The sequence below is a fragment of the Aulostomus chinensis genome, chromosome 10 (assembly GCF_037954235.1).
Source record: "Aulostomus chinensis isolate RoL2024-O1b breed Wild chromosome 10, RoL_Achi_v1.0, whole genome shotgun sequence".
NCBI classification, from domain to species: Eukaryota; Metazoa; Chordata; class Actinopteri; order Syngnathiformes; family Aulostomidae; genus Aulostomus; species Aulostomus chinensis.
In genome coordinates this window covers 17,444,738-17,457,042 of record NC_141329.1, presented here as the reverse complement: position 1 = coordinate 17,457,042, position 12,305 = coordinate 17,444,738, and the positions used below count along the sequence as shown (strand labels likewise).

Genomic DNA, 12,305 nt, shown 5'->3' with positions numbered 1-12,305 from the left:
GAGTTGTGGTCCTACACTTTTCTCTCTGCAGAGATCTTCACCCAACGATGGATGACTCACTTTACATCAATCAGAGCTGAAGAGGTGCCAGAGGGCAACACTGTGGATTCTCAGTAACTGTTATTCCCAAGTGTTTCTCACTGGGAGGAAGTGAGAGAGTGTAGCAGGCCCAAGCAAGCCACCTCCTGAGAAAAGTTATTTTGTCACTTGTATCTGTGATGTTATTATTTCCAAGGCTTACGATCATAAGCAAGTGGTGGAACATCACTTAACTGAGAAACAGTTGCACTCTCTGCTGATACGAAGAAAGTTTGCATTTTTCTTTGGCAATAATAATCTTAGCACTCATTTTATCCCATTATTAGACTTCTTACAGATAGCAGATTAAACACAAAACCTTTCAACCACACCATCATCCTTCACCAGCTATATGGCATTGAAACTGAACATTTTCTCTCCACAGAGTCATGTCAACTTGTAACAAAATGTAACATGTAATGTAAACAAGTGGGCCTTATAGTTCAAGCTACACAACCGTTACAACACTTTAATCAAAACCAAGCAAATCCAGGCCAGTCAGTTTTACTCACGTAGCGCCCAATCACAACAAAAGTTAACTCATGGCATTTTACAAGTAGAGTAGCACCACACTACTTCAATTAATATACAGGTACACCCAACAATTCTACAAAAGTGGCGACAAAAACCTTTATTTTAACAGGCAGGAACAACAAGCAGATCCATGCTTAATGTGAGCGGCCATCTGCTTTGACCGGTTGGGGGGAAAGAGCAGGAAAGCGGGGCGGAGACAAAGACAGATAATGGACAAAGACAGATATACAGAAGGAAAGAGAGGAAGAGAGATAAAGAGAGAGAGAAAGGAGGGAGAGAGTGACAATCAGAGGGGAATGTGAACAAGCTGGAAGCAAAAAAGTCCTATACTTTAAACCGAATAACAGTAATTACAAACAACAACATCGCAATGTAGGGCATAAAAATATATATGCTTGAGGAGAATCTTGTCTTGAAGTCATAGTACTCAAGTCCAACTTAAGTCCCGTGTCATAGTGCTGAGTGAAATTTTATATTAATTTTTTTTAATTTTTATATTAAATATTAAATGTTACAATAGTTTTTTCAAATTGTTGTTTTTGTTCTTGGTATCCTCACATAAAACATGAATATCATGTGGTTGACCTGATCACGATGGACTGATGTTACATCATTAGCTTGGTTGTCTTTTCTAATCCTCCAGTGTTACATGTCAAAGGACATGAGACAGGTTGGCCTTGACAGATTTAGTGCTGTAGCTTCCACAGAAGACCTGTGACCTGTGGTCCAAGCAGATGGCCGCCCACTCTGAGCCTGGTTCTGCCTGAGGTTTCTTCCTGTTAAAAGGGAGTTTTTTTCTCGCCAACGTTGCCGAGGGCTTCCTCATGTGGGAATGTTGGGTCTCTTTCATTTGAATTCAGGAGTAAGGTTCTAGACCTGCTCTTTGTGTAAAGTGCCTTGAGATGGCTTTTGTTGTGATTAGGCCTTATATAAATAAAGATTGACTGTCCCACTGACAAGTATTTGGAATAAAAAGAGTTTGATAATTCATCAATATTGATACAAATGTATTTCCTGAGTTTGAGTCGACTTTTTTTTGGGGGGGGGGGGGGGGATTGTGATATGTTTCAATAGCCTGAAATACCTCAGAGTAAAATTTGAAAACGACCTTATCTGTGATTTTTTGATGACCCCAAAGATGTATGATGTTACTGTTTTCACGGGAGCTCGCTATTTGGCTCAACAACCACTTACCTCAAGCCACGCCCACCTCTGCTTGAACTCTCCTTCTCTGACCTCTGGGACTATTTTTGGACATGCCTGTCACCAAGCTCAGCATAGTTTACAAAGGTGACAAGAGAAAACACTCACTGAAAATTGAAGTGGAAGACAGACAGGAGGAAGTCTCACTCTTCAGAGACCTTGTGTGTCACACGGCAGAAATCCCCTTCATACTGCCTGCCAAGGTTACCTGTTTTGTTATCAGTGTGGTCTTTGGAATCCTTCACAGCATGTATCAATGACAGACACTGTATAATCATAAATCACAAATGAGTAGCAGTACTTGTTCATATGTCCTCTCAGATATCTTTTTAAGAGAAAGGCTAGTGATTGACAAGGACAAGACAGGTTACATAGATGTGTGTTGGTGTAGAATGTGTGATTGCGGCAATATCTGAATTAGAGCCCTTTGGGGCTGTTGAGGGGGTGACACAAGGGGGAGGCTGCACAGCATTTAGAGATCTCCCCTGATGTAATCGGTGACATGGTGTGGCCCTGCAGCAATGATGATAAAAGAGGGATTAAATTAATGGCTGCTTAGACGCTAACAAAAGGCAAAGGATAAAAAGAACTGCACTGAATTACAACTTAAGCTCTGCAAAATTGTGAGGACTATACCCACAATGAGTATGTGTGGAGATTGTCATCAATCATTCATGAAGTCAGATGGGAATCTGATGTTTTTGGTCCAAAACATTGTCACCAATACAAACATCCCCTACATATTCTTTATTTGGATACCCTGCAAAAAACCCCATCAAGACACTTCACAGAGAGTTTTCATGATACGAATAAAATAACTTGCTAAAGCTATGCTTTAAGGGCTTTAAGGCTAATTTTATGCATGGGCTATAAGGTTGATTAGGCAAACTGATGAGCCAGAAAATAAAGAGAATTCAGAAATAGTATTAAATTATCAACCAGTAAAGCCACTAATTATAATGACTTAATAGCCATGGTGCAAAAAGAGACGATCATACAGTATGGGTCAGAAATGACTAGGGTTGGTCCAGTACAGTCCGTTATCTCCTGGGTTTTATGACAGGAATACCATACATACACGTGTAGCACAGGACTATGGCAGATCCATATAAAGTCAAAGGCATACACGTGGATCATGTATAGATGTGTCACCAAGACAGAGACATACAACAGATGCAGTTAGATTACATGTTATTCAATGTTTAGATAATGTGCATTTTTTTCATTAATATTGCAAGGAAATTTTTTAGACACTCAGATGCGTGGTGTTCCAATATAGTCATCTATACTGAATTATGTGAGATGAGATTGTTTTGTTGTTGTTGTTGTTGTTGTTATGAAAAAACTGTCCTTGGTTGTTCCATGTCAGCTTCACTCTGATAGTGTTTGCCGGAGGAGATGAACGGAACCCAAAATGTCCTTGGAGATCGTGTAAGTCCATTAAGCTGCGTCACCAAGCAAATCAAATCACTCATTCAGTGCCTGAAGGAACTTGAGTTTAACAGACCCCCTCCACCCATCCCACAGCTGATAGTGTTGAAGTACAGTAAAGGACAACCCTCCCCCCAAAAGGGTGGAAGTTAAAATGAAATCAACACCATTGTGCTCCAAATGTAGTAGTTCATTCCTAACAAAGATAAAAACTCAACTGCACCTGCATCAGTTATACTGTGTTGCAGCCATCAGTTTAGAAAATAAACTGGATGTATTAAAGAAAATTTGACTTGAAATGCTACCTCTCTCGTCATGGGAATTCTAAATAGCCTATGTTAATAGTGAGAGGGGATGTCACAACTGCATGTACTCATTATCTACATCAAGTCTATAATATGTGCAGGATAATATTCAAAATCATCAGATGTTAGTAATGATGTGATTCAAAATCATGGATTTTACATTATTTTTATCGCAAATTCTTTTAGCATTGATAGTCTGTTTGTGAAAATCTGATATTGTGGCAGCACCTAACGTCACCTAGCGTGATAAAATCATTCATTCTGCACTGGGTAGACAAACACAAAAACTTACAAGAAAAACCATGTTAACCATGTAGTGACTCCTGGTGGTGCCAAAAATCATTAACAAAGTTTAAAGCTTCCCTGTTGAAATCATAATTGTAATCACAGTATATAAATATTCACCAACAAATTTTCTAACTGTGGTCATGATGCGGAGTGATGCTATGCTCGAATACTCAAACTTCAGTGATCAGTGATTTAAGAGATTCGACAATCATTAAGATCCACAACAAATGTATTATCAAAAACATTGAAACAGCCATGGAAATTTTGTTGTTGTTGTTAATACAGAGATACTCTGGCTACATGACACAACATAGACTTTTCCGCTTTTATTTCAGATTTTATTTTCTGTTACAAATTAGATTTTTTTTCCCCTCCGTCACAAACAACAAAATAACACTCAAACCAGCATGTGTTCAACAACCAAGGTTCCCATACATCTTCCACCATAAAAAAAACACCTTTTCTTTGACACATGTATTTTAAATAAACGGTCTCTATTTTTTTTTATTTCATTGAAGCAATTATCATCTTTTATATTTTAACACAAGTGACACCAATATTATTTTGGTTGACAATTACATGTTTAAGTTCTGGTGATCTTAAAATAATGGAAAATGGTTTGCCCAAAACAAATAGATGTATTGATCTAGCTTTTATTTCAGTATACCTAATCTAGAGACCCCAGGGAGCTGCCTGAGGGGGTGCACACATCAACATTAATATACCTGGAAGCTGCGAAGTCCACATACAGGTCATTAGTTTGTGCTGAGTCACTCCCTGTAAACAACATCACTCAAACTGCGAACCAATACAGCAAAATGAGAGAAACATCTGAATAATGACACATCTTTTATGGGTGTATCTGCATACTCACAGCAAACACTGATATTCATATGGCACTTAACAGTGTCTTATTACTTTATTGGACATCTTTTGTCATTTTTTGCGAAACATACATTTTAAAAGAAGCTGAGTAGAGGAGCAGTGTAGCATGCATCACATTTCCATTGCAGGCATATAGTCACACCTACTGAGTTACGAAAGACTATGTACAACAAATAATAATTGGTAATAACGATATACATTTTTTTCAATGTATAAAATTGCAAATATGCGGCTATAGCCACACTATACTGCAGGTGGGCTGCTATAAATAGTCTTTTGCCATTAACACACATTCCAATTCCAAGTTTTTCAGATTAAGAGCTCACACATCAGTTTTAACACCGCATTGAACACTGATTTGATACCCACATGACTTACAGAAAATGTCCATCTTAAAACCAAAAAATACACACACATAATAAATAGCCATTTGTATGTGTGTGGTATACACAGATGGTTCCCTATGTGATGAGCATGATTATTTTTAGAGAACAATGTTACATTTTTCTTCCCTCCATGAAATGTTGTTATAGACATTCCTTGTTTTACATTCAGTGATTTGAGGACTCCACAAAAAATTCACATATGGAATCAAAATGCTTTTCAAGAAGACATTTTTTTCAGTCTCTCAGCTCCATAACTTTAAAAAGCAGATCCCCCTGTGATGTGTATTCCCTTAAAGGATGAGGTATTTGCTAGAAGAGATGATTATATTCCTCACTTCTTCCTCAGTCTGACCAGAGAAGTGATGTTGCATTTTAGCAGTGTAGAATCTTAATGAATGCCTTTCTGAACTCAATATTAAAGGTGGTGTATATGATTGGATTTACAGCACTATTCACGTAGCCAAGCCAAGTGAAAGCATTATACATCTTAGCAGGAACCTTGCACTTTGTGCAGTGGGTGTTCAAGATATGCGTAATGAAAAATGGCAGCCAGCATATGATGAATACACCTGAGGAGAGAGAGAGAGAGGAGAGAAGGACAAAGATGTTCAAGAAATTCAGGAGGTAGATGGATCTTTTATTAGCCACCCAAACGTGGGTGACTGGAGTAGTCTAAAATATGTCTGAATAATTTCCTGTGTTCTACTTGCATCACTGCCACAGTTGCTTTAGCATCTCCAAAATTTAAGATGGAACAGAAATACATGCAAAGGAAGACAAGGACTCAAAATAGCATTTGTATGAAAGAATAAAATGTTACATGTAATTTTACAAGATTAGCTTGTAGTCAATTAGAGCAAAATAAATTATTGTGGAAGAATTCAGACATAATCCCTCTCTAGTTATTTGTTATAGTGTACACAGAATAAAGAAAGCAGTTTGGACATAACTAAAAAATGGACCAACCTACCAAGGACGATGGCTAACATCTGAGTGGCTTTCTTCTCCTTCTGCTGTGAGATCTTCCGCTTGCTCATGGTTTTCACTGATGTCTGAGTCTTGCCATTAGGTAGAGCCTGCGTCTGGAAGGCTTTGGTCACAACGTGTGCTGAATCCTGCTGGGCATCCTTGGTTGGGTCTCCATTTCTTTCTGCTTTCTGGCTCTCCTCACGGGGTGTGGGTGGGGAGGAAGTCGGGCTAGCATTGGCCTTGATGGGCATCAACAGCTGATGGCTGGTGGCTGGAGTGTCTCCAAGAGTACACTGTACCTGTTGCTTTTGTTTATGGTTGCTGCCACTGTTGTTCAGCTCATCCAGCTCCAGATCCTCCCCCTCATTGCTGACATCTTTGATAAATATCTAAGCAGGGTCAAGAGGAGCACAAAAACAAGAGTTTTCATTTCTGTTTTTGTAAAATATGAAGCACTCCAAACAACAGATAATAAAGAGATAACAGTTTATTGTGTCATGCCTACTTTTACCAGCTGTACTTTCTGTCTAGAAATGGAGGAGAAAACTCAAGGTGACAACTAGCTAATCTTTTATGCGCAAAACAATAGTGTTCCTTAAAATTAACATAATGTCATTTTTAAGCTCTTGTGTTTCTTTTAATTGGCAATGACCATATCTTGTGTCATTGGAATATAACTCCACCAGATTTTCTATATTAATCACTATATGAAGGAAAAAAAATGCTCCCAATAGAATGTTGTCAGCATTGCTAGGCTGCCCACACATGGGCAACAATGGGAACACTATGCAATTGCTGTGCCATTGTTTTCCAATGAAGGAAGTACTCAGCCTGGAGCTCGTCGCTTAGCACTGTACTCATAGTTCAAATTATTTAGTCTTTGACCTTGGGTACAGCCGACTTTTCAAAGCACAATCTATGAGATAGTGGGATAACAGCTGTTTGAATCCAGAGATAGTATATTAAAGTGTGTGTATGTGTGTGGTGTGTGTATGCGTGTGTGTGTGTGTGTGTGTGTGTGTGTGTGTGGGAGGGGGGGGTGGTCTGGTATGGTGACCTGGTACAATATCAACCCCTTGCTCGGGTTTCCTAAACTATCAGGTTCAGCATATTATTGAATTGTTAATTAATACATACCGACACTGAAATATATCATGCAAAAGAATAATACTATTTTTGTGCACTATTACTTTTTACTGCACACATTTTTTTTACAACTTTTTCTTCTTCTGACCTGTGTTGATGATGTGATCCTATGAAAAAACTCGCCCCAGCCTGCCTACTGGTCTGCAGTCAGATTGGGCTTCCAGGTTTATGATTAGGCATATGATACTGGGATTTAGCTAAAAATTCAATGCTAAAGCTAACATAGGCTGTTTATGTGGCCAGCTTTGTATCACAAATCCCTCCTCTCCATCTCTGTCCCATATGATGTCTGCGCAGTGAAGAAAGATCAAATCTTATCATGCGTAGGCAGCTTCAGAAGAAACACTCTGGAATCTGGCAATATCAGAACCCTGACGGTTGGATATCTAGCCATTTTAAAAAATATAGGTGCTTAGCCCTTAATGGAAATACATGTTCTATTTTTGAGGTCTTATCACCAAATGATTGGAGGAGGAACTTGCACACAGGTGATCAGGTTTTCTAGTTTACGTATAGAGTGGGTTGTCATGTCAACTCTGTGTTCGAGACAATGCCGACTTGTGCTGTAATTTCAAAACAGAATGCCTTGTCAAAGCTTTGCTTTTTATTTTGCAACGCATTGTGGAGCTTTTCATACTTCGCGATTTATTCAACCAAAAAGCAGCCGTAGATGCAGAGCTATATGCAGATCATCACTATGACTACATTTCCATCTGAATCCAATTGTATTTTTCTTGACTTATTGCACCAAGATCCAACTGGTATCATTAGAAAGGACTAATTATGCAGTTTAATTTGCACTCCACCATATTGCAATGAATATTTTATGAGTAAAGAAATAAAAGGGATGTGAATTTGGTGATGACATCACAAGATCACTTGAGAAAGCCTCCTGTCGAGATTTAAGTTACACTGTGACAAAATTCTGTGAGAATACGGTCAAATTCTGACAGTAGCATACTGTTTTCACTTAAAAACAGTAATATACTGTAGAAAACAATGCATTCTGGGCAAAATTTCTGGGCACTTTACTGTTTCCCATAAAATACTGTAACATACCGTTAAGAGCATTGCATTTTGGGAGTGATGTTTGAATAAACGGTAAAAATACGGTACAGTACAGTATTTCAAGAGGCACATGCCGAGAAACCATTTCTGGACTCTTCTGTTAGGTATACTTGAGAATCCTCTGTCACCATACAATACGTAAGTTGAAATAGCCTACTTTTTATCTTTTCTGGTGATGTTTGATTTCTAAAATGTACTTCCATTGAATATCCTAAACTGTGAGTGATCAGTAAGCTTGAAGGAAAGTACAGCAGTATTGTTTAGCAACTTGCTACCATCATTTTGTAGGTAAAGACAAATTTCTGTATAGTTCAATTAAGTTAGCCATATTCTTTTTCTGTTTGGTTAGTTAGCAGCTAGAAACATAATTGTGCTTCTATTTTGGGGATTTTGGAGTATTTCCTATGTTTCTGTGCATCACATGAATGGATAACTTTAGTGGTAACAGCTAACAGCAGCTAACATCAAAAGACAAAATTTAGTAGAGCAAGTTTAAACTCTTTAAAACTTTTGGATCACAAGTTAAAGAAGTACTGACATGTAGTGACCAGCTGCTCTGTTCGCAATTTACGACATCTTCAACCTGCAGTACCAAGAGGAAGCTGCCTGCACTCTTGAGTTCATTCAAAGGTAAGGTTTTGTTGTCCACCAGACCTTTTTCACAGCATTTTTACATGAAATTGCAGGCTAAACCCAGGTGTTACAAATGACAGTAATAAGGGTTCCTTCCTTATTATAGATAGCAGCAGACAATGACCTCTAATCTCAGACTATTGTGTGTTTTTCTGGCGCTTCATCGGGATCAACCCGGAGAAGGGCACCAAGGCCAGCCAGGGCAAGACGATCTCCAAGAGGACAGGGAGAGTCGTTCAGAAGAAGTCCACCATGGTCAATTGCCATGTGTCCACTCTCCTAAAAAAACTAATGGACTTTCATATAGGCATTTTCGCCTTTCTTCTACAAAAATGTGGGTATTTAGCACTGCAGAAAAAAATGTTGTTTATGATGACTATGTTCTGTTCTTACAGGACTCTGACCCTCTGACTTTTTATGTTTTAATAAGTCTTAAAATGTTAACAAATGTTTGACATAAATGCTGGGTTTAATAAATGTTGCTGGTAAGATTTTTTCAAGTCTCTTCTTTTCCATACATTTTTTTTTACTGCTGCATTTAAATTAACTGACTTATAGCCATATGCTATTTTTTACAAACATGACTTAATTGTATTTTCTTTACAATTCTAGTGACGTTTTGTTGGTGATATAAAAAGAAATATTGTGGCTACCACTGTAAATCCAGCAATTTATGGTGTTTTAATACATAACAGTAATAAACTGTAAATTAAGCTTACAGTAAGCAAACTGTATAAAAACGGTAATATACTGGAAACCCTGCTGCCAGTAGTCTACTGTAAAAATCAAGAAAAAACAGTAATGTACTGTAATTCAGTACAGTAATTACAGTATATTACTGTTGGTATTATTACAGTAATATAGTGTAAAGTATATAACAGTAAGCCAACGGTAAAATTAACAGTAAAATTCTGGAACCCCTGCTGCCAGTATTTTACTGTTAATTTACGGGACAATTGTTTACAGTGTAGGCTTTACCAATCAGTGTCCTTTGAGGTGATACTATGGGGGTTTAGGCGCAATGACAGCAGGACTATTCATTCAAAACAAAGATGGGAAGTAGGATCTATGCTAACCAACTGAAGAAATTGGCATGGAGGCTGCCATAGTGGCAGTTATATCAAGAGCTGGACAGCATTTCTTAGTCTAAAAAAGAAAATTTGCAGCGAAAAAATGTCTTGACAGAAAATACATTTTCACTTCTCAACCAACTGGCTTTGGCTTCTGTGTCAGTTTATTGAGATAATGGGTGAAGATAAGACAGCGATATTACAGATGGTTCATCCAAACACCTGCCAAATATCTGCCCCTTTCCAAATACTTTCATTGGGCAACTTCTCAAATGCTTCTATGAAACAATCAGACAAAGAAAATAACTGTAAACAAAACAAAAGTAACAACTCACCACTTTCTTCTTGTTGACAGGAAAACTCCCATTAGATTTGACAATCATGGTGCACAACCTCACATCCTCTGGATGAGTGCACTTATCCTGAAATAAAAACAGCTGTGTCAAGCAAGATGAGGATATACTGTCAACACACAACTGACAAAAAGCCTGTTAAATCTCCAGTTCTGTGGTCTGCCACAAAAAGACTGTTAAGTGAGATTCTGATCGGCAGTTTCAACTGCTGCCGAAAGTCAAATCCATCAACCGGCTGTGTAATGAACTGCAGGCAGAGATTTTTTTTTTCTGGGATCGAATAAACCAGCAATAACAGCATGAAGAAAACATAATTTGATTGCATAATGAACATTGTTATTATTTCTCTGTAATTTGCTATATCATTATGAGACAATCGCTTGATGAATTATACAGTAATGTACAGTTCTTGTTCCCTGCAAGCACCCATGGTGCAATGACTTCCCTGCCTGCCCATAAAAACAACAAACACACACACACACACACACACACACACACACACACACACACACACACACACACACACACACACACAGATGAAATCCATGCATGGACTTGGTATGGTAATGTAAGCATGTAAGCATTCCACTATGTCAGTAAAATCAATGTCCAGAAATGCAAAAGGTCATTTCAGGGCCATCACAATTACTGTTGCAAGACGGCTTTTGACACCAATGCGATAAATTTAACATTAGGCTTAAATTAGTCTCCTGGATGGAACCTGCTTTTAAATAGTTTCATTTACATATTGCTATCAAGAAATACATTTAAACATTATTAGGTGTTGAAGCGGTTCCTTGAATGTTATTGATCTTTTTTTGTGATTTTCTACAGAAAATCAATCGTCCTGCTGTCTGGGCTTTTCTCTTTACAGCACATTGTTACGTAATACAATGCCTGTCTATAAAATAGGTTTTATGTTCTGAGGTGTTTGTTTCCAGCTAGTTAAAGGGAAACATATACATTCGTGTACAAATGCAGAATTTAGGAAAAGATAAAGATGCCTGATATCATAAAGGTTACAATCCATTTCATACTGGAGCCATAAAAGTGGCAGTTGTAAACAGAAACCATGTTTTTGCTGGTGCTCACCTTCAGTGAAGTGGCCACATTGGGCTCTGCAGGCTCACAGACACGTTGCTTTGGTTTTGTGTTGACCCGTTTCCTGCGCTTCCTCAGGACCACATAAATTTGCACATAAACCAGCAGAGTGATGATGAAGGGAACATAGAAGGACACAATGGAAGAGTACACCACAAAGGCCGGATTGGCGATCACACAGAGAGACTCATCACGAGTAGCTGTGGAGATAAACAGAGGGGGGGGGGGGGGGGGGATAAAGGCTTCAATATTCACATCATGTTTCAGCATGGTATGACTTCTGGAAATCTTGCTGCAGCTTGTCAGAGTGAGTCTGTGAAGCTTATCAGTCATCCAGGTCACGGTACATCTAAATGCAAGGTAACTCCACTTGCTTGAGGTTCCCAAAGATGTTTCACCTTTAAAATTCATGTTAATCCTTTGAAAACTCATCCAAAGATGTAAACTTTCCCTCTCTCTCCTCATCCAGAAGTCATTCACACAATTTCCTCATTCCTGCTTTCCAATTCGCCTAAACCACTGAGATAGCATTTTTTTTTATTCCTACCCAGTTTCTGTATTCAATCAGACAACCAAGCCATCGTTGATAGAAAAACGTATTTTAAAAAAAGGTGAGTATGAATATCTGGGAACGTTCTCTCATGGCATTTTAAGAAAAGTGGAAAAGTATAAAATCCAATCAAAAGTGTCATAATCTGACACTTTCAATTTGGTCTTCTTCTGCAATATTAGTCATCATATTTTCAAAGCTAACTTAAATTGCTTGTACTTCATAGCTGAGTGCCACCAATCTTAAGCTTCAGTGACTCCTGCTGCTAGCATTTCAACTTAATGTTTCATGTATAGCACATCAGG

At 38.2% G+C, this 12,305-nt stretch overlaps 1 protein-coding gene across 3 annotated transcripts in view; it reads right to left on the bottom strand.

Moving 5' to 3' along the window:
* Nucleotides 1-4,062: 4,062 nt before the first annotated feature.
* The window catches only part of LOC147254545 (D(2)-like dopamine receptor), a 46,340-nt gene continuing 38,097 nt past the window's right edge, over nucleotides 4,063-12,305 (bottom strand). For 2 of the 3 annotated variants that reach the window (XM_086216195.1, XM_086216194.1), the window contains exons 6-9: nucleotides 11,442-11,650; nucleotides 10,332-10,418; nucleotides 6,081-6,468; nucleotides 4,063-5,679 (exon numbers count right to left, since the gene is read on the bottom strand). In XM_086216195.1, coding sequence (XP_086072321.1) covers nucleotides 5,483-5,679; nucleotides 6,081-6,468; nucleotides 10,332-10,418; nucleotides 11,442-11,650 — 881 coding nt within the window. In that variant the 3' untranslated portion in view covers nucleotides 4,063-5,482. Of the gene's footprint in view, nucleotides 5,680-6,076; nucleotides 6,469-10,331; nucleotides 10,419-11,441; nucleotides 11,651-12,305 lie in introns of all 3 variants that reach the window. The other variant, XM_086216196.1, reaches the window with a different exon arrangement.